The 22820-nt window shown below is 39.0% G+C and overlaps 1 protein-coding gene across 1 annotated transcript in view; it reads left to right on the forward strand.

Annotated features, from left to right (window-relative positions):
* Nucleotides 1–2395: 2395 nt before the first annotated feature.
* ADAM28 (ADAM metallopeptidase domain 28) overlaps nucleotides 2396–22820 on the forward strand; it is a 71542-nt gene continuing 51117 nt past the window's right edge. The window contains exons 1-6 of the mRNA XM_081513934.1: nucleotides 2396–2567; nucleotides 10617–10720; nucleotides 16233–16309; nucleotides 17752–17830; nucleotides 19362–19438; nucleotides 21186–21375. Coding sequence (XP_081370060.1) covers nucleotides 2477–2567; nucleotides 10617–10720; nucleotides 16233–16309; nucleotides 17752–17830; nucleotides 19362–19438; nucleotides 21186–21375 — 618 coding nt within the window. The 5' untranslated portion in view covers nucleotides 2396–2476. The remainder of the gene's footprint in view (nucleotides 2568–10616; nucleotides 10721–16232; nucleotides 16310–17751; nucleotides 17831–19361; nucleotides 19439–21185; nucleotides 21376–22820) is intronic.

Here is a 22820-nt window from a genome sequence, read left to right on the forward strand (position 1 = left end):
TCCACAGGGCAAGCATCTTCTGACCCACAGGAGGACTCATCTGCACAGCACCCGTACACTGGATGTGTTGAGAACAGAGAATCCTAATCCTGATGGCTGACATATTCAATAACTAGATTCAAAAATTCCCTTATGGGGGGCTTCCCTGATGGCCTGATGGTTAAGAACCCACCTTACAATGCAGGGGACATGGGTTCGATCACTGGTTGGAGAACTAGGATCCCACATGCTGCAGAGCAACCAAGCCTGGGGACTGCAACTACTGAGTGCAAGGGCTCTGAAAGATCTCACATGACACAAGGAAGTTTCCACGTGCTGCAACTAAGATGCAGCACAGTCAAGTAAGTTAAAAAAAGAAAATTCCCTTATGGTTGTTAGCCAATATGTGTATGATCATTTGGAGATGTCTTTTTACATTGTAATCACTAGTATAAGCATGTGCTCCAGAATCCACAAAATAATGCATATTGTTAGTGGACCAGAAATGGGTTTTGTAATAATACTTCAGGATTTTTAAAAAATAGGAATTGTATATTTATTTCTCAACAGAAATATAACTGGGTGTATAAATCAGTATAAGTCAGAAAGCATGTAAGTAAGTGATCAGACAGTTCAGTTCAGTTCAGTCGCTCAGTCGTGTCCGACTCTTTGCGACCCCGTGAATCGCAGCACACCGACTCCCTGTCCATCACCAACTCCCAGAGCTTACCCAAACCCATGTCCATCGAGTCGGTGGTACCATCCACCCATCTCATCCTCTGTCGTCCCCTTCTCCTCCTGACCCCAATCCTTCCCAGCATCAGGGTCTTTTCCAATGAGTCAGCTCTTCGCATCAGGTGGCCAAAGTATTGGAGTTTCAGCTTCAACATCAGTCCTTCCAATGAACACCCAGGACTGATCTCCTTTAGAATGGACTGGTTAGATCTCCTTGCAGTCCAAGGGACTCTCAAGAGTCTTCTCCAACACCACAGTTCAAAAGCATCAATTCTTCGGTGCTCAGCTTTCTTCACCATCCAACGCTCACATCCATACATGACCACTAGAAAAACCATAGCCATGACTAGATGGACATTTGTTGGCAAAGTAATGTCTCTGCTTTTAAATATGCTATCTAGGTTGGTCATAACCTTCCTTCCAAGGAGTAAGCATCTTTTAATTTCATGGCTGCAATCACCATCAGCAGTGATTTTGGAGCCCCAAAAAATAAAGTCTGACACTGTTTCCACTGTTTCCCCATCTATTTCCCATGAAGTGATGGGACCAGATGCCATGATCTTAGTTTTCTGAATGTTGAGTTTTAAGCCAACTTTTTCACTCTCCTCTTTCACTTTCATCAAGAGGCTCTTTAGTTCTTCACTTTCTGCCATAAGGGTGGTGTCATCTGCATATCTGAGGTTACTGATATTTCAACACAAGTTAAAATCCCACTTCTGCCACTTACTAGATAGGTGACTTTGGGCAAGCTGCTTAATCTTTTTATTCTATAAAACAAGGAAAACTGAGTCTCACTCTCTTGAATTTTTGAACTTTTAATCTCTGATTTTTTTTTCTACAAAATAGATGTAAGATATTTATTAAACAGGAGTATTATAAGAAGCAATATGATAATAAACATAAAGGACTTAGAATTTGGTAAGTGGCTCTAATAAATCTTAGCTGTTTAATTAATTAGCTATACAGAGTGAGAGCTGGACACGCCAACTTGGACTCACTACCACCTGTGACAACTCCTGATATTTTTCTGGAAATTACATTCCTTGAGTCTTAAAGGCTTCCCCTAACCTCTCCTTCCTGGTTGTTTTTGATGATATGAATACCCTTGGGGAGCTCAAAAGCCTTGAGCTTATAGAGTCATACATTCTTATTTCATGATGGTTTAAGTTCCCCAAGATCACTATTGTGGAAGAAGAGGCTAAGGATACAAGATAATGGAAAAGAGAATTTTACATAAATTCACACTGTAGGTGCTCCATTTGGTGACCTAAATGGGAAGGAAACTACTATATCATGACCTACTTCTTTTTCATATTCTTTTCCCTTATAGGTTACTACAAAATATTGAGGAAGTTCTCTGTGCTGTACAGTAGGTCATTGCTGGTTATCTATTCTATATATAGTAGAGTGTACATACACATATATTTCTTATACAGATAATAAATACACATATTTATCAAGCTACATTGAAGCTGTGATCCTGGTGGCTTCTGAGAATATAGAATTTTATTGGACATGGACTACTTTTAAGTGGGGAATGTGGGGAAGGACAGAGAAACAATAGCATAGGATAGAGGGATCTTGGAGCCAGGCAGCAGCCAGAACTTCCGCCTGCTGTGCCATTGTCACAGGACCACAGCGCCAGGGTTGTGCAACACCTTTAGTAAACACTTCCTGAAGCAGAGACAAGAATGAACCCTGGGGTTTCAGTCTGTCTCACTTGAGAGGAGGAAGGGGCAGACCAGGAGGGCAGTCTGCTTGAATGAGAAGAGTGGCTACCAGGCTCCTGGGAGCACCCAGCATGTGGCAACGGCTTCTTCTGACGGCCACCTTACTCCTTGCTGCACTTCCAGGTAGGCGTTTAACTCCTTTACAGGTTCTGTTAAATACCTGCTTGCTTTTCATCTTCTCCCAATAGTTTTCTTTTCACCAGCTTTACTAACCAGTTTGGCAAGCTTAATCTGTTGTTTTGGGGGGCTCTGACTGATGTAAATAGTATAAAGGAGAAGCAAGGAGACTTCTTGATCACTATTTACACATCTGATCTGAGAATAGGGAAGTCAGAGGGGAGATTTCATTCACCATCATTTAACCAATGAATATGATCTTTGAGTCAAAGAATGGAAGGCCTCAAAATCAACCTTGTCATTTTTAGAGTAGTTAAGGTGAGGCAGATTTGACTGGCTATTACAGTGCAGGAGGTTTCAGAAAGTATCTGTTATTATTGTTGGGGCCAATTTGACTCTATTCATTTTGATCACATTTTTGTATTTGTTGTTCAGTTGCTCAGTCATGTCCCTGACTGTTTGTGACCACATGGGCTGCAGCAGGTCAGGCTTTCCTGTCCTTCACCATCTCCCAGCGTTTGCTCCAACTCATGACCATTGAGTCAGTGATGGCATCCAACCATCTTATTCTCTGTTGCCCCTTCTCCTCTTGCCTTCTTGCCCCTTTTAATATTTAGTCCTTTCATTACTGGTGATAATAAATACATTGAATTAGAAATAAATATGATGCATTAGAAATAAACATTTAATATTTATAAAGCATTGTGATATTACTTGATCAAAACAATGCTGCCATTAAGCTTAAGTTGATCATTCACTTCCATTTTCTGGTTAGATCAAACATTTGTTGACTGAAAAAAAGGCACAATATGAAATTGTGAATGAAGCTTTATTTGGGACAAAATGAGGACTATAGCCTGGAGACAGCCTCTCAGATAACTGAGGAATTGCTCTCAAGAGGTGGGGCAGGGAGATCAGTATATAAGTGATCTTGTTGAGGAGGATGCATGCAATCAACCATACATTTGGGCAGAAGGTTGATCACAAGAAAGTTGCTGCTGGATGTCTCCATTAATGAGTTTAATGCTTTTCTCGATATGGGAAAATGCAAGAAATTAGACTTATAATATCTTCTCCTAAAAGTATCCATCTGAAGGTCTGTTCTGCTAGTTTCTCCCAGAGCCAAGTGTCTCAATTCTCTTCTTTGCCCTGAACTCTTGTTTCAGGGTGTGTATTGAAGATCAGTTACTACAGTGGCTAGCGACTTCATTCTTGTAGTGTCAGATGGCAAGCAACAATTTTTAGTTTAAGAATTCAAAAGTAGGGACTTCCCTGCTGGTACAATGGCTGAAACTCTGCACTCTCCACACAGGGGACCCTGGTCAGGGAACTGAATCTAAAAGTAAGAAGTTGGGATGCTACAACTAGAGATCCTGAGTGCTGCAATTAGGACCTAGCACAGCCAAATAAATATATTTATAAATATATGTGCATGCATGTTAAGATGCTTCAGTCCATGAGATTCTCCAGGCAAGAATACTGGAATGAGTTGCCATGCCCTCTTCCAGGGGATCTGCCCGACTCAGGGCTCGAGCCCAAGTCTCTTATATCTCCGGCATTGGCAGGCAGATTCCACTAGAGCCACCTGGAAAGCCCTTGTATGTTAGATCGGATAACACATTTCCTTTGTTTATTTCTACTTCTAGAGCTTATTGAAGTCAGCACATTAGCTTCAGCACCTGGGACTCCTTCCCTGGTAAATGTTTTCTTGGGTTTTAGAATGTTTGTTGGGACCTAGAAATGAGACTAACTTACCAACGAGAAGGATGAGGTTAGGAAGGGAAAGACTCTCCTACCCCTTGCACCCACTCAGTACTTGTCACTAAAAATTATTTTCCTTTTACCATGGTTTCTGATTTCTTTTCTAGACCTGGGAAGGTTTTACATTATATCTTTCAGTATAGAACAGTACTAGGCAAGAAAGAAAAAAAGGAAAAAAAATTTACGAAAGAGGACACATATGTATGCATATAGCTTTCACCTTGCTGTGAAGCAGAAGCTAACACATTATAAAGTAACTCTGCTCCAATAAAAATTAATTTAAAAAATGAATTGTGCTAGATATTTCAATTATTGACTTAAAATTCCTATTTTTTAAAAATCAAACCTATTAGACACCTTCTTTTTCCACATTCTCTGAAAATACAATCACTAAAAATTCTCTGGGGTCCTTTGCTTGGTTGAAACATAAGAATTGTTTGTGTACTAGCCTTATCCAACAGCATAAAGATGAAGCTGGATCCATTAGCAGAATAGCATAGCTGACACTGGGTGCCACCCACATTATAGCCTTTTTAATGAAATTGGGCATACCAACTGGTTCTGTTCCCCTGTCTTTGTATTCACAACAATTGCCCAAAGAGACACAATATTTTTAGAAGCTGTGTCTAAAAGTATGATATCTTTGAATGCTTGGTGGTGGGAGACCAAGGTTCTGAAGTGGCTTTTGTGATGATGGGGAGGAGAGTCCTTACAGAAATTTCCCCTGTTCCCCGTCTTCCATCTGGGACAGAAAGCTCCCTCTCTTCTTACCTTCCATTGTGTATTTTCAAGAGTGTTTCTATGGTCACTGAAATACGCTGATATCATTCCCATATTAATTTCTTTTCCAGCCAAATGTAAGAAGTAAAACAATTTTCATTTTCCCATCTCCTTTTTTTCTGTTTGTTTGTTTCTCTCCCCTCATCACCCAGAGAATAAACAAGAGCCACTCCCAGCATACTTTGCCCAGTTCTTAAATATGTGAAATTTAAAAGATGAGATTAAATCAGGTCAACTGTTTGCAATGAGCTTTACAATCCCTCAAGAAAAGTAACTTATGAGATTTCCTTGTGGAAAGGGGGAAAAATTTAAAGAATGTGGCAGGTGCTTGAGGGTGAAGAACTGAGACCAAGGAGAAAGGTCTTTATTTCAGCAGAATACCCAGGGAATACAGTACCTTTTGAAATCATTTTACTTCAAATTAGCAATTTCTTATTGCTTTCATCAGGTAACTAGAAGACCAAAAAGAATATCTATAATTTAATCTTAATAACCAAAATGATAGACTTAATTAGGATGTGTTTTTTCCCTTACTGTCTGTACTTATTTTTTATTACATAAAGTTTAAAATCATCAGATAGTATGATGGGATACAGAGAATTCCAGAACTTAAGTCAGTGTCATTGCATGAATCCTGATTCAGGGCTTAACATCATGTGTTTAGTTTGGAAAGATACTTCTTTAAACAGCATCTTTGAAAAAAAATTAAAATATCAGTATTACATACAAGAGGGCTAAACTCCAAAATGCTCCAAGCATATTAAAAGATAAAGTAGCCTTCCAGATTAATATCTGTTTTATTAATCTTGTAAACAAGACTTAACTTTTTCTAGAGACAGAGAAGAGCTTCCCGGGTGGAGCCAGTGGTAAAGAACCAACCTGCCAATGTAGGAGACAAGACAAAGCTTCGATCCCTGGGTTGGGAAGATCCCCTGGAGGAGGGTGTGGCAGTCTACCTCAGTATTCTTGCTGGAGAATCCCATGGATAGAGGAGCCTGGCGGGCTACGGTCTATAGTGTGGAAAAGAGTCAGACACGACTGAAGTGACTTAGCACGCACACAAGTAAAGACAGAGAAAGGGAGTGAAAGAGAGACAGAAACAGGAAGGAAGAAGGAAGGGAGGGAAGATTCTAGATTTAAAAAAGGTAGAGAGACATGAAAACTAAATACCTGATCCTAGACTGGACCCTGCAATGGAATGAATAAAATACCAAAAAGGATATTACTGGGTCAATTGACAAAATTGAAATATAGATGATAAAGTATTGGGTCAGTGTTAAATTTCTTAAATTTGAGTGCTGGGCTATGGTGGTATAAGAGAATATTCTTATACTTAGGAAATATTGAAGTTTGTAGGAGTAAAGAATCATGGTGTATCTAATGCAACTACTCATCCTCAAATGGTTAGAAAAAATTGTGTCTATAGGTATATATACACCCATGTATATAACATATGTATATATGTGAGAGACTGAGAATATGCAAAATTTCAGTAAGAACAACCTCAAAATATTGGTGGCTTACAAGAATACTTTACTTCTTACTCATCAGCATGTTTTGAAAAGGGTGAGTGAATCTGTGAATCAGGTAAATCTGGGCAAAGGATATAAAGATTTTGTTTGTACTATTCCTATTTTTGCAACTCTCAAGCACATTTGAATTTATTTCCAAATAAAAAGTGTTTAACAGTTCAAAAATAAAAGATTTAACTTTTCTAAAACTATTAAACAGTGAAAATAATGATCCAACCCAAACCCAAATATCAATATTCTTTTTTGATCCAGTTCTGCTAGTCAGAACTAATCTAATTCATGAGTTCTGTGGGAGAGAGAAAAGCAAGTGTTGGAATGAATTGGTGGAAACATACTGTGTTTTGTCTCAAATTTGTGGAATCCTGGATGGCAGTTAGTTGTGTTCATTCCACAGGCTTCAGAGTAATTAGTTTGATGTTCTTCAGCTGGGAGGAGACTGCAGTGTCTCCATCACACTTAAGGATGAATGAGCCAAATAACATTTGGGTCCATTGCCTCTCTTTTCCTGCTGCATAATTAGTGGTATCTCAAGTCTCATTCTTTTAGGGGCCTTCTTGGTTTCAGAAAAAGGGCCATTAAGGGAAATTCTATCTGTTTTCCTTAGAGGGATCTTATGTTGTAAGAGCATAAAGAGCTAGAAATCTGTTCACTTCAAACTGAAGAAAATACGAGAGGTTGCTGGAAGCTTTTGAAAAACTCTGCTAGTTTAGTTTATTCGTTGATTTAATTTGGTTGTCGATTGGAAGCGTTTGGCCATCAAACAAAGAGCTGGAAAGACATTTCTCCACAGATTTACATATTTAGACTCCACATTTGAGACTCAGTTGGTGATTTCTGATTTCATGAAATGTTAGAATTTGGATTACAAACTGGGTGCATGGAGATCAATGTGGACATCACAGAAAACTTGTGTTGGGTGAATTTGCCTGTTTGCAGTCTCCACCTCTGGTGGAGACCATGTGAGTGTTATCACCCTCTGCTTTTATAAAAAGAATTAGTTGAATAGTTATTTTTTTTATGACCTGAGGGCATCTTGGACTAATATTCCCTATCAGAATAATGTGTATTACGGATGAAAGCCATTTTTCATGCAGCATTTTTAGAAGAGTTACTCTGGTTGCATAGTTGGTGGAATGTGTGGCTTCATGAGCTCCATATTAATGGGACTAATTGTGTTGATTGGACACAATCACCAGACAGCACGTGGGTGCCTTTGGTGTATTTATACATAGAGTAATGGGAGACTGTAGGGAATTGTGTTGCTACCATCAGTTAATTTCTGGATAGAGTAATGCCTCTGATTTTTAATAAGTTGTCTAGATTTGTCATAGATTTTCTTCCAAGGAACAAGCATATTAAAAAGCAAAGACATTACTTTGCTGACAAAGGTCCATATAGTAAAAGCTATGGTTTTTCCAGTAGTCATGTATGGATGTGAGAACTGGACCATAAAGAAGGATGAGCACCAGAGAATTGATGCTTTTGAACTGTGGTGTTGGAGATGACTCTGGAGAGTCCCTTGGACTGCAAGGAAATCGAACCTTCAAGGATATCAATCCTAAAGGAAATAAGTCCTGAATTTTCATTGGAAGCGCTGATGCTGAAGTGGCCAATACTTTGGCCACCTGATGTGAAGCCGACTCATTAGAAATGACCCTGATGCTGGGAAAGATTGAAGGCAGGAGGAGAAGGGGACGACAGAGGACAAGATGGTTGGATGGCATCACTGACTCAATGGACATGAACTTGAGCAAGCTCTGGGAGATGGTGAAGAACAAGGAAGCCTGGTGTGCTGCAGTCCATGGGGTTACAAAAATTCAGATACAACTTAGCGACTGAGCGACTGAACAACAACAACAACGACAATTTTCACCAGATGGAAAGAAAATGACTGAAAGGAGATCAGTCCTGGGTGTTCATTGGAAGGACTGATGTTGAAGCTGAAACTCTCATACTTTGGCCACCTCATGCGAAGAGTTGACTCATTGGAAAAGACCCTAATGCTGGGAAGGATTGGGGGCAGGAGGAGAAGGGGACGACAGAGGATGAGATGGTTGGATGGCATCACCGACTCGATAGACATGGGTTTGGGTAAACTCCAGGAGTTGGTGATGGACAGAGAGGCCTGGCGTGCTGCGATTCATGGGGTTGCAAAGAGTCGGACACAACTGAGCCACTGAACTGAACTGAATATTTCTTTAAGATTTTGAACTTCAGCTATGAAGTTTTAAAACTAATGCTGTTATTTTCCTTAACCAAAAATTAACTAAATAAAAATAAAAGATGTCCAGACTGCTTGAACTGTCCCTTGAGATCATTTAATCTGACCTCTTTTTCTGAACAATTAAAAAAACCCAAACTAAACCCAAAGTTAAGGTAAGTATTGATGTCATGGCTTTAAGTGTTTTGGGAATATTTTTAAGGGTAAATCTTGAGTCAGTGAAAGAAAAGCCATTTCATTACTTAAGCACTCTATTTTGAACCCAACGAGCTCTTTGCCAATTTAATCACTTTTTCTATCCTTCAGACTTAAATGCACATGGCTCTAGAATGAATGGTCAGATGAATGAAAACCATCCTAAAATGATAGAACAAAATCAACATCACTAGGCAATTTTGGAAAGTTTCTACTTTAGTTTCTGAAGAAACTTTGAAAAAATAAACACTTTTCTTCTCTGGAGCATCATTGGGATAGGTGTACATTCATGCAAGTTGATTAATGAAAAACACTGTTTTCTTTGCTATAAGATCAACCACAGTCACATAAAATTTGTATTATCATAGAATTTAGGTTTGCCTATTTTATTTATTTATTTATATTATTATAATTTTTAAATTTTTGGCTGCCTTGGGTCTTTTTCCTAGTTCACAGGCTCCCAGCACATGTGATCTTAGTTCCCAGGCCAGGGATCTAACCCTTGTCTCCTGCATTGGCAGGTTGATTCTTAACCACTGGATCCCCAGGGAAGGCCCTATGCTTACCTATTTTAATAAGCTCAGAATACCTTCTAGTCATTTAAAGCCTTTGCAGTCACAGTTAGGACCTACCTTCTGGGTTGGCCAGAAGTTTCAAACCAAGTTGTGCACCTTGGTTTCCCTGTACCTACATTCTGTGCTGAACCATGTGGGCAGATAAAAAAGAAAATAGAAAATTTTGCGTTAGCTTTAGGAAATCTGAAATTCTCTAAAAAAAAAAAAAAATAAAGAAAGAAAACTTCTAGAAGCAACATTGATATGAGATCTCAAGATGCAGATAGAAAGTTGAAGCTTTCCAATTCTCTTTCAGCATAACTGCAGGCTCAAAAATTTTCCTTCCTGACCAGTCCTAGTGTTCTAATTGTTTGCTTCTCCAATTTTCTTTTTTGGTATTTGTATGCAAAAACATGAAGGTTTGTCTGTACTGCAAAAGCCAGCCCAATCTATGGAGCTGGTACTGGAGACTTTTCCTTACTGATTCAGTTTCTTTCACTAGTAAAAAATATTGCTGTTGGAAAACCCAACAGAAATATACTTGAATCTGAAATGGCATCCATTCATTATTTAATTTTTATAACACTGTGTAGTTTCAGAGTGCTTCAATTTGATTATTCTGACACTAATTAGCTTTCTGGAGGATTAGTTTGATTCCTTCTCTCCTGTCCTGGTTTTTGTCTGTACTGTTTGCTCCATTCCTCTAGGGGATCCTAGAGGCAAAGAGAAGTGGGGGAAATTCCAAAGAAATATATTCACTAAGCTGAGAAACTCTGGTAAACTTTCAGTGGAAAAAATATCTGAACATATAGGTTAAAGATGTGAAGAAAGAGCGGGTTTCTGATTTTGTTGTTTGTTTCTGAGGTTGGCACTTGTATAACTCTCTCATATAACTCAGTTAAAGCCCCTGTGTGTGGCATCATTCATCAGCAATGCCATCAGGAATGCCATTACCTAGCAGCCTATGTTAGTTCTGCTTAGCTGAATCTTCTCCAACTATTTTTTTTCTCAGTAAATTCTATAAAAGAGCTTCCAGGAGTGAAAAACTATAAAGTGGTTTATCCCAGAAGACTTCATCCTCTACGTAAAAGAGAGGTCAAGGATCCAGGTCAACAGGTACACCTTTTGATTTAATAAAGAATTTTGAATATGTATATATATATATATATATGCACACACAAATATATGGGCTTCCCAGGTGTTTCAGAGGTAAAGAATCCACCTGCCAATGCAGGAGATTCTGGTTCCTGCCCTGGGTTGGGAAGATCCCCAGAGGAGGAAATGGCATCCCACTCTAGTATTTTTGCCTGGGAAATTCCATGGACAGAAGAGCCTTGTGGGCTTTAGTCCATGGGGTTGCAAATAGTCAGATATGACTTAGCAACTGAGCATGCACATGTATCTCTCTCTCTTTTTCTCTTTCTCTCTCTCTCTCTCTCTATATATATATACACACACATTTCTATATATGTATATACACACACTTACCATTTCCCTGGTGGCTCAGAGGATAAAGCATCTGTCTGCAATGCGGAAGACCCGGGTTTGAGCCCTGTGTTGGGAAGATCCCCTGGAGAAGGAAATGGCAACCCACTCAGTACTCTTGCCTGGAAAATCCCATGGACGCAGAAACCTGGTAGGCTATAGTCTATGGGTCACAAAGAGTTGGACACGACTGAGTGACTTCACTTTCACATATATATAAATATATTCCATATATAAGTATATACATATTTTTGTAGATAGATATGTACACATTTGTGTATGTTTTTGACCAATATTATCTTTATTAATCTTCATGACAACCCAACATTAGCTTTATTTTGATGCTAAAATTCTGACAGTTGAAATAAACTATCCAAGGTCACACAGAGAGTAAACTTTAATTACTTATGGCAATTCATAATTCATTCTGTTACTTTTAAAGAATATTATACAGTATTTTTATGTCTACCTATCGATCATCATCTTTAGATACATGGTGGTGGTGGTTTAGTCAATAAGTCATGTCCAAATCTTGAGACCCCATGGACCCCTGCCAGGCTCTGCATACAAACAAAACTGAACACTAAAATTGAAGTAAAAAAATAAAATATTGTGGGTGAATGCATGCATAGATGTGTAGCAAATTAGGATTAATTACTGTAACTAAACACAAAATTTACCCTGCTTTTTTCAAAAGAAGTGGTTATTAAAGTTTGCAGAATTCTTACCACTTGACAAAACACACATTCTCAGTCAAAAAATGGAAGCTGAAACATGATGATTCACTCCACAGCAATTTTCTAATTACCTACACCTGTAATTATTCTGCTGAGAGCCAGGAAAATACAAATATATGAGATGGAAATAACTTTTACATCTACCTACTGTAAGATGAAACTCACTGGAAGCTCATATTCCCCAACTGGACAAAGTTCCTCACAGGTTGTTCTTTCTGAAGCAAACACATGTATAACAACTCAAGTCAGAGAAGACTCTGTTTCCCAAAATAATAGTCTCTCAACAAAATGTTTCTGCTAAATTTTTATAGGACCCATATGTATTGGCTTCTGTGTCAATATGATTTTCTTCAAAAGCTCTCTGGCAGTATCTTAAAAATGCCAGCTACCTTTCTTACTGAGTATTTCGAGGTGGAAACCAAGTTCTTGGAAATGATCTCGGTGATTTCTGTTTTGAGACTTTTGGTCTTCCTTGTGCAAATAATTAATTAGCAATTACTTGAAACATTGAGAATTTCTAATACCTGACCTAGGGGACCTACATAGATCTCAGTCTGAACTGATCACTCCTCAAGGAAATCTGCCGGCACTGCAGGAGATGCAGGAGACATGGGCTTGATCCCTGTGTCGAAAAGATCCCCCGGAGGAGGAGATGGCAACCCAATTACAGTATTCTTGCCAGGAAAGTCTCACAGACAGAGGGGCCTCATGGGCTACGGTCTGTGGCTTTGCAAAGACACCACTGAGCACTCACTCAAGGCAAGATAGAGGACTCTTGTACTTATTATTATACAACTGTGCCCCCTGCTGGACCAGAGCACTAAGGCACCAACATTACCTGTCAGGTGTGCCGAGAACATGGCCCCATCTCTCTGACTTCATCACACTTGTCCAAGTCACTTAAGATTGGAGCTGGAGTGAAGTAATCCTTTGAAAACTTTTCTGGAGGAGGCACTAATAGCATAGATAGAATTTTGAAGATTTTATTCATGATTGTATTCTTGATTGTATGTTACATACATGGCATAAAGAGGCGTGAATAAGCTTTTGTGGGATAAGTGAGCAAATAAGTAAACAAATAGATGAATGAATGAGTATAAGTAGAATACATTTCCTATGTACCTGCATAGATGTATATTCAGCAAATACTTAGTCAAGGTCCCTGATGTTGAAACTTACATTCTAAAGTTGATCACTATTCTTCCTAGGATTCTGCCTTCAGATCACACACTTTCTTAGAGGCCAAAACCATCTTGCTGTCGGCCTATGACACAAAGTAGAATATCTAGCACCACAATGTGTGCTGTGCTTAGTCATTCAGTCGTGTCTGACTCTTTGTGACCCCATAGCCTGTAGCCAGCCAGGCTCTTCTGTCCATGGGGATTCTCCAGTCAAGGGTACTGGAGTGGGTTGCCATGCCCTCCTCCAGGGTTCCCTACCGGGATTGAATCCAGGTCTCCCAGGTAGATTCTTCACAAACTGAGCCACCTGGGAAGCTGGGCACCACAATGCCTCCCCTATAGTGCAAACAATTTCAGACCTTAACTCAGTCCAACAGGGTTTTTAGAGCTTAGATTACCATATGTTATGATCACAGTTGTGCTACTAGAATTAAGAAACTCCCTGGACTTCTGGGGTTTCCTTGGTGTGATCGCTTGCCATTATCCAGTTCTGCTTCCATCCCAGAAGCATCCAGAACCATGACCTTCCCAATTCACCCGGTAGTCCTTACCCATGGTGTTTCCTAGAGGGAAATTTTGTTTCTATATCTCTGTGCCCAGCTAACCTTACTCAATGGGCTCCAAGTCATTTCCTTCTAGTGGAATCTCTCCAAATCAAGGTGCCAATTTCCTCTCCCAACCCCTAATTCCAAACCTAGATAGACGAGAAATAAGACATACTTCTTACTAGCAGGCATTGCCCTTCACCATGAACTTCTACTTGAGAAGTGCAGTTGTAACGTTACCCAGTCCTCACTCTATAGTGCTCAGTCCAGTCACTCAGTCATGTCCAACTCTTCGCGACCCCATGGTTGGTAGCCCATCAGGCTCCTTTGTCCACGGGATTTTCCAGGCAAGAAAATGGAGTGGGTGCTATTTCCTTCTCTAGGGGATCTTCCTGACCCAGGGATCAAACCCGTGTCTACTGTGTCTTCTGCATTGGCAGGGATTTTTGACCACTGAACCACCAGGGAAGCCCTCTTTCACATAGTCTCTGGTTTTCTTCTTTGCTGTTTCCTTTCATCCATACCCTTTATGCTAATGTCAGCTAAAACTTCCATTCCACAATTATCTTTTCTGAAATAACCTCCAACTAACATTGGGCTGACCAAAAAGTTCTTTTGGGTTTATATCAGAAAAAAACAAACAAACATTTTGGTCAACCCAATATTTTAGCTCACTATCCATCACAAACCTTTCATGACGGAAAATAGATATTGGGAAGGCTCTTCTATATGGAAGGTCAAATCTAGTATTCTCCTGATATTTTCATTCTATCTGACCTTTCTTAAACCTGAACAAAAAGTAGTGACAATAATTCCCCTTGACATTTGTTTTCAACCTTCAGGCTTTTTGCAGCTCCTGTTATTCATGAAAATGAACTGAATTACAACAGCTTCCTCTCATTTAGACCCACAGTGTAGGATATTTATACCCCTGGGTTTTTAACACCAGATGAGCCTTCAAAAGCTGATCACTTAAAGGAAATTTGGGCTGAAATAACTGACCTTGGAGATGGCAAATCCCTGTACAATATTTTGAATGGATGGCTCTTTCTTTTTTTAAAAAAAGTTTTATTTATTTTATTTATTATTATTATTTTGGCTGTGCTGGTCTCTTTTGCAGTGCACAGGCTTCTCATTGCAATAGCTTCTCTTGTTGTAGAGCATGGGCTATAAGGCTTGTGAGCTTCAGTAGTTGTGACATCATGGGCTCAGTAGCTGTGACTCACAGGCCTAGTTGCAGCTGCGGCATATGGAATCTTCTTGGAGAAGGGATCGAACCTGCGTCCCCTGCATTGGTAGGTGGATTCTTATCCACTTCGCCGCCAGGGAAGTCTAGATGGCTCTAACTTTCTGTTGTCCTTGGATGAGCTCAGGTCCTATTCCCTTTCTCAGGAGAGGGAGGAGACAGGAAAGCTTGACCTTAAGTGCAACACAGCAGTGGAAACAGCACTCAGCTCACAAGTGGTGCTCCATCGAATTTGGTCTGCCATATTGGATCTCTTTAATAATAACAATGTCCTGGCACTTCCCAGAGAATTGATAGATATTATGTGCCACCGTGGCTTATAACCCTGCTTTATAGAACAAAGAATTCAGTACTTGATAACATCTTTTTAAAATCCTTCAATAGAGACCTGTCTCCTCCTGTATATATAAATCTAAACTTAAAATAGTTCTTTTCTACACAGTGTACTAGAAGTGACATTGTCTTCTCTTTCTGAACACCCGAGACTGTATTTTCTTCCAAATGACCTCTTCCTGCCTTCAGGTACAACTTTGTGTTACTTTTCCCATATTCTGCTCTCCACTTAGCTTTGAGAAGACCTATAGACCACATCAGTGAGGACTTTCTTGGTGGTACAGTAATAAGAATCTGCCTACCAATGCAGGAGATAGGGGTTCTATCCCTGGTTAGGATGTTCCACATGCCGCGTGCACCACAACTACTGATCCCATTCTCCAGAGCCCTTGGGCTGCAACTACTGAAGCCTGGGTGCCACGGAGCCCATGCTCCTCAACAAGAGAAATCACCCCAATGAGAATCTTGTGCACCGCAATGATGAGTAACCCCCACTCGCCACAAATAGAGAAAGCATGCACAGCAAAAAAGACACAGCACAATCAAGAAAAGACATTAGTGAGAGGCTTGCAGGTCTTTGGGCCCGTGTGCATACTAGTTTTTCCTCTCAAACCACTTCCCCATGCTGCATCACCTGTTCAATTCATATCTTAGCTTTTATTAGTTCCTCAGGAAAGCCTTTCCTGCCCTTAAGATATCAGACATCCTACCCTGCTTCCATATTTATGCCCCTTATCACAAGCAACTCACTTTTACTGTGTCTTTTTCACAAGGCTATAAGTTTTCTGGTAGTAGGTACCAATTTTTCCTGCTTAGAAGCCCATTCCCAGAATCAAACGGTGTCTGGCATGTAACCTGCACTCAGTCTTTGTAGAATGAGCAACTGGATGGATGGATAGATGTCTTGGCATAAAGATCTCAGATAATTTGTCTATTCAGTTGGCAGTCATTTGATTTGTTAAAAGCGACAGAAGTAGACATTTGGGATTACAGCAATTACTGGGGGAAAAAAGCAGGCATTGTTTCTAGTGATGAACATAGCCAAATGAATATGTGTATGTATGTTTTTGATTACCAATAAATGTTTGTGTATTTTTGCAGGAAAATTTTGAAACTGAATTGAAGTATGAAATGACGGTTAATGGAAAAATCGCAGTGCTTTACTTGAAAAAAAACAAGTAAGTACTTTTACTTCTGATGTTATCCTCACCGACAACCAGTTAACATATGGAAAGTGTGCTAATTGAGTCTGTTACTATTTAGGGGCTCCTGGAAATCTTGGATATTCAGCTTTTACTCACAATTGACCCAATGGGTTCCTTGAATATTTGTTCCTACTGAGGTAGTAGAGACACATTGAGTAAAACCACAGTTGACTAGCGTTCTGATAGTTGGAGTCATAAAACGCAATGCAAGCAGACATATACTTTAGCGATTTCTATGAAATAGCATAGAGTTTTAAATCTTCCCATGCATTATTGCATTTTATTATTTTAACACTGAAAGATTAGCTATCAAAACAATTTGCAACTATTTTGATTAGAAAAAAGACATATGTGTGTTAAATTCTAGAGCCAAAATTCAAGTCAGTGGTAAAATAAAAATTGGGGTCCCCTAATTGCAACACCAATTTGCTTTCTACCCACATCCACCAACCTTCCATCTTCTCAAACACTCCATTGTCTCTGATTCCTTCAGTCAGTTCATCTAAATTCAACATTGCTTTTCAAACTTCACTGCCTCAGCTCCCATCCAGATCTTGATCATCCTATGTCTACTCTATTTCCAAAGTAGTTTTTCCTAGTCCTACTCCTTCAAGCTTTTTTAATCCTTAAACTGTTCAATATAGGAACAACAAGATGCTTCCCCCCCCTCTAATAGACTATTACCATTTACAAAAAGTCACAACTGACTAGAGTATGGGAATAGTTTGATGCAATGGGAATTGTACAGGCTTTGAATTCAGGCAGACCTGGATAGATTCTTTGTCACTATTTAATCTCATCTGAAATATAAGGAAGGTAACATTTATCTTGTTCCACTGTTGAAATGACTAAACATTACACATAATATATCTATTCCAGCCGCCAGGATAGAGACAGCATGTTATACATATTAGTTACTCCCTTTCTCCTTGCCCTGCCTCTTTAAAAAATATATTCAGACTTCTATTTGCCGGTGAGTCATTGAAAGAATTTTAAGAAGCTCAGTGAAAATGCTGAAAGGTCCCTAACTGCCAAGTGCGAGTCAATTTTCAATACACTTTCCACTGCTGCAATTGTTAACTGTTACTGGTAACTGACAAGGACGAAGATGGGGGTGGGGTGAGCCTTGCTCTTTTCAGTCATTTTTATCAACCTTGCCCATTTCAGTTCTATTTCTTCCTCTAATCTCTCCTCTGACAAGCATGCAAAGTTTGATGAGGAAACAGACATTTTTGCACACCACTCAGGAATTTCCCTGCCCTTCTCACTCCCTCCAGTTTAAGCATCTCTTTCATGTTGGATTCGTCTTGGGGGACTAGGAGGAAAAGCTCACCACATCCAGGAAAATCTCTCAGTTTAATCACTGGACTTCGCAGTTAGCATGAATAAACATGACATTTCTTTTTCTCCCCCAGGAATCTCCTTGCACCAGGCTACACAGAAACATATTATAATTCCAGTGGAAAGGCAGTCACCACGAGCCCACAGATCATGGTAAAACAGAGTATCCTAGATTCACTGTTAATTGGGGGTGTGACCCACATACCCAGGGGCAGTGTCTTTGCCAGACAATTAGTGAAAGTGAAATGGTGCTATAGAAAGGTTGCTTTTTTCGGCTGTAATAATTCATTATTTTTTAATTTTTTTTATTGGAGTAGAGTTGATTTAGAACATTGTAAAGTTGTACAGAAACTTTCAGGTGTATAACAGAAGTGATTCAGTCATACATATACATGTATCTGTTGTTTTCCAGATTCTTTTCACATATAGGTTGTTACAGATTATTAAGTAGAGTTCCCTGTGCTATAGTTGATTATTATTATATTTATAGTCATATGTATAAGATGTGGTACATACATATAATGGAATATTACTCAACCATTAAAAGAATGAAATTATGTTAATTGCAGGATATGGATGGACCTAGAGATTATCATACAAAGTGAAGTAAGGAAGACAAAGATAAATATCATATGATATCACTTTGTGGAATCTAAATAAAAATGATTCAAATGAACTTACAAAACAGAAGCAGTAGTAACTCTTAACAGATCCTCCAACATTTTTACAGTTTGACAAGAACAAACTCATTCCTTGACCACCTTGGTAACCCTTTCCAGCCTTCAAGCACTCCTTATAGGAGAGTAGGCAGAAGGAGCTTCTTGTTTTCATTAGAAAAATAAAGAATTACGTGCATCTGGTGTTTTCACTTAGTGCTAATAACCTCTCAGTGTCACATAGTCTCTCAAACTCAACCCTATATCCTCAACATTAGAATTGTAGATTTCTGTGTTTTCCCTAAATAATTTCCACTTTGGACTCTTATTCAGAGAAGACAGGATGAAGAGGTACGAGGGGTGTTTTATCTTTGCCGAGTTTTCTGAGAAAGGTCTTCAAGCATTCTCTTCCATAGAAATGCAGAGGTTTATGTTGGCCAACACGCTGCCTGTCCCAAAGTAGAAAGGTGAATTTGACTGAAGGACATCCACATGAAAAAGCATTAAGGTCGAGCATTTTGCTTTGAGTGGAGACAGAGTTGTTATATTAATATTAATCCAGTTAGCCTGGTGGCACTCTTTGGATAAATCAAGAAATAAGAACATGATCTGAACAATCCATTCATTGGAAAGATCTTGTTGGTGTTAGGAAAATTTAATGAACAATTATCCAGGGAAAGAATGAATGTCTGGTATTTCAGGCACTCAGGTTTTAAACTTACATCTATGAGTTGGTTTTTTCCCAGACTCTCTTCATCCCTGGCATTCTTCTTCTGCAACAATAAAATTTGCAACAAGGTATAGTTAATACCCCCTAGACATTTGAGATCATCAACTAAAGGATGAAAATTTTATCCACAGAAGGCTGGTTAAAAAATTTTTTTACAGCTCTAATTGACTGTTGTTTAGCATAAAATGGTTTGAAAACATTTTTGATCCCATTTCAATATTTCAAATTCAAATTTAGTTGCTGGTCTAAAATACATGCACACTTGTCCTTTGTCAACCCCCTTTTCTCTTTTTCCTAGGATAACTGTTATTACCAAGGACACATTGTTAATGAAAAAGTTTCTGATGCTAGCATCAGCACATGTAGAGGTCTAAGGTAAGAAAGGCTTCATGATGGTTTGTATGTTCTTGTGATGATGATAATGATGATATGTGTGAATAATCTAAAGAATCTCAAATATAATTAATTGTACTATAGTTGAGTTTGAATTCTAATGGCTCAAAAATTTTGAAATTTGAAGGAAACATGGCTTTTCTTGATAGCAGTTTATAAATCACATCCCTGAATTGCTTGCAGAGTTTTTTTGTTTGTCTGCTTGTTTTCAAAATATAGGTTATTGAGTCCTAGTTTTACAGTCAGAACCTTTAGGGAATGAAACCTTCTCTCTTCACTCTAAACTCACTCTAGTGTGTCCTATCCATTCCTATGACATCCATTTCTTTCTGGATGTTTATGATTTGCCATGTATCTGTCTACAATAAGATATCTCTTCTGATGCCCAGACTAGATTATCTCATTTCCTCTTCCATAGTTATATATCTCTCCACATCTGGAGATTTCAAGGAAATCTCAATCTTAATATACCACAAATGATTTTCTCCCTAATGTGGTATTTTTCCAGTGATTTCCATCTCTGTGAATGTTATAGTCAACCAACCACTTTCCTAATCCTGAAAACTAGGTTCTTTGATGACTTCTTGCCTTTCAAATATACATTTTCAATTCATTTAATGAACTTTGTTGATTATATGTTTTAAATATTCCCTGAGATTATTCACTATAGTCTCTCTCTACTGCCACATCCTAGTCCAAACTGCCATGATCCTTTCTGCAGACCACTGCAATAAATCACCTAAGTGGAACTTCCCTGGTGGTCCAATGGCTCAGATTTCCTGATTCTAATGCAGGGGACCCAAGTTTTAGTCCTTGGTCAGTAAACTAGATCCCACATGCCACAACTAAGTTCTGGCACAGGCAAATCAACAAAATAAATAAATATTGAAATCATCTAACTTATCTGTCTACATCCTCTCTTCTAATTCCATGTACACTTAGTCCAGTCTCCTTACTACTATATGTTCTTTGACTTTTCCTTCCTAGCAATTATCTGCTGTAATTGTATATATTACATATACATCATATAATTATGTGTATTTGCAGATCCAATGTGATCATTTGATTCACTTCCATCTTCCTTATTTTAATATAAGCTCTATGAGGTGAGAGAGCAGGACTCTTTTCCTTTCACCTTTTGCCCTTGCTCCAATGTCTAGTGAATAATAGGTGCTCCCTAAATAATGGTTAAGTGAATCTTAGCTCAGGATTTCAGTAGAGTGAAGTGAGAAGAAATTGATAATATTCATTGACTGTGTGCTTTGCATCTTATCTCCTTCAGCCTTTGCAACTATACTGTTCAGTAGATATTATTATTCCCATTTTGTAGATGGAGAAACTGAGGTTATGTGACTTTAAGTCATAGACCCAGAATTTTAACCCTTGTCTACAAGACTCCAAAGTCTCTTTCATTGTCAGTGTACCTCTAGAGCAGACAATGCATGGGAATTGGAAAGCCATTGGGCTGAGGGTCACAAAATTTCGTTACAGCACCAGCTCTGATATAGCAGTCTGACTGCAGTAGTCACTTCTCCCCATTAGGTCCAGTTTCCTCATAGAGAAAACAAGTTTAGGTGATCTCTAAGGGTGTCTTCAGCTATAATGTTATACTATATTCTACTGCCCTGAGTTTGGAATCCTTTGGTGATAGTCACTTTTTAGAGTCTACAAGTCTTTAACACTCAAAACTGGAATATTTTTAGGAAGCTTAGACTCTTCTGTTTTTCAGGGGTTACTTCAGTCAGGGAGATCAAAAGTATTTCATCGAGCCTTTAAGCCTCACAAACCAGGATGAACAGGAACATGCACTCTTCAAGGATGATCCTAAAGAACAGAAGACTAACAGCTCCTGTGGGATGAATGACACAATATGGGCACCTGGAATTCATCTGAAGGCAGTCCCATCTACCAGTCTGACTGTATGCCTACTTTTATTTTTTATTTTCAGTGTTCTTATATATCTCATCCTGGTTGTTCTTGGTTCCAGTCCTATTAAATCCAATTGACTGAAACTTTGCAATCATTGTTAAAACTAGTAGATTACAGAGACATTAAAACCTCATTGTACATTGATGATTTATTTAATAAGCACATATGGATCTGGAGAAGGAAATGGCAACCCACTCCAGTATTGTTGCCTGGGAAATCCCATGGACAGAAGAGCCTGGTGGGCTACAGTTCATGGGGTCTCAAAGAGTTGGACATGACTTGGCGAATAAACAACAACAACAATGACTATTATTAACAATCTGTTGTGTTCAAGGGTTAAAAAGATGCATAGATATACTGCTGGTCTCCTAGAAGCAGACAACTTTCACAATGCTACATCACACAACAAGGGGATAAAGTATTATTATTGTTTTGAGATAAAATACCCTGTTGTCTCCATGAATGAATTTATTCAACAAATCTTTCTTAAACTACTGCTGTAAGTCTTGGGAATATGGCAGTGAGCAAAATGAACATGGGATCTGCAACTTAAAATATTCTGTTATACCTGGAATTCAGCTTCTGGTCACACAAGAAAAAACGTGGCTTGTGTTGGAAGTGTTAGTGTTAGTCACTCAATTGTGTCCAACTTTATTTGACGCTATATACTATTGTCTGCCATGCTCTTCTGTCCATAGAATTCTCCAGGCAAAAATACTGGAGTGGGTAGTCAGTACCAGAGGATGATTCCAACCCAAGGAATGAACCTGGGTCTCCCACTTTTCAGGCAGATTCTTTACCTTCTGAGTCACCATGAAGCCAGCATGGAAACTATAAAATATATACACAAAAACTTTGTCATAATTACCTTCATTTTCTTCAGGATACACTTCACATCAAATCATCTCTTATACATGTTCTCAGAACCCATGAGACCTGGACAGAAGAGGTCTGAATAAAATAGAATCTCTGTTGGATTCAATTTTCTGTGGGTTTAAATTCTACCAGGCTTCCCAGGTGGTTCAGCAGTAAAGAATCCACCTGCCATTGCAAGAGACATGGGTTTAATCCCTGGGTTGGGAAGATCCCCTGGAGAAGAAAATGGCAACCCACTGCAGTATTCTTGCTTGAAAAACCCCATTGACAGAAGAGCCTGTCGGGCTGCAGTCCATGAAGTCACGAAAAGGACACGACTGAGAGACTGGGTACTGAGCACTAAGTTTTACCAGTGCTATGATATCTAAGAGCCCAGGAGAATCACTCTGAGCCATAAATTTCCATGAATATTGATCTCCTGGTTAAGCTTGATACAGGTCCCTAGTCTTTCTGTCTCAATTCCTTGGTAATCATGTGCAAATATAACCTCACTCTCATGACATCTTACTGTTTCGTTTTGGTACTCCTCCTTAGGTCCTCTCACTGTTATCCCACGTCT

Source organism: Giraffa tippelskirchi, chromosome 1 (genome assembly GCF_054371585.1).
Source record: "Giraffa tippelskirchi isolate mGirTip1 chromosome 1, T2T-mGirTip1v1.2.pri, whole genome shotgun sequence".
In the NCBI taxonomy this organism is placed as follows: Eukaryota; Metazoa; Chordata; class Mammalia; order Artiodactyla; family Giraffidae; genus Giraffa; species Giraffa tippelskirchi.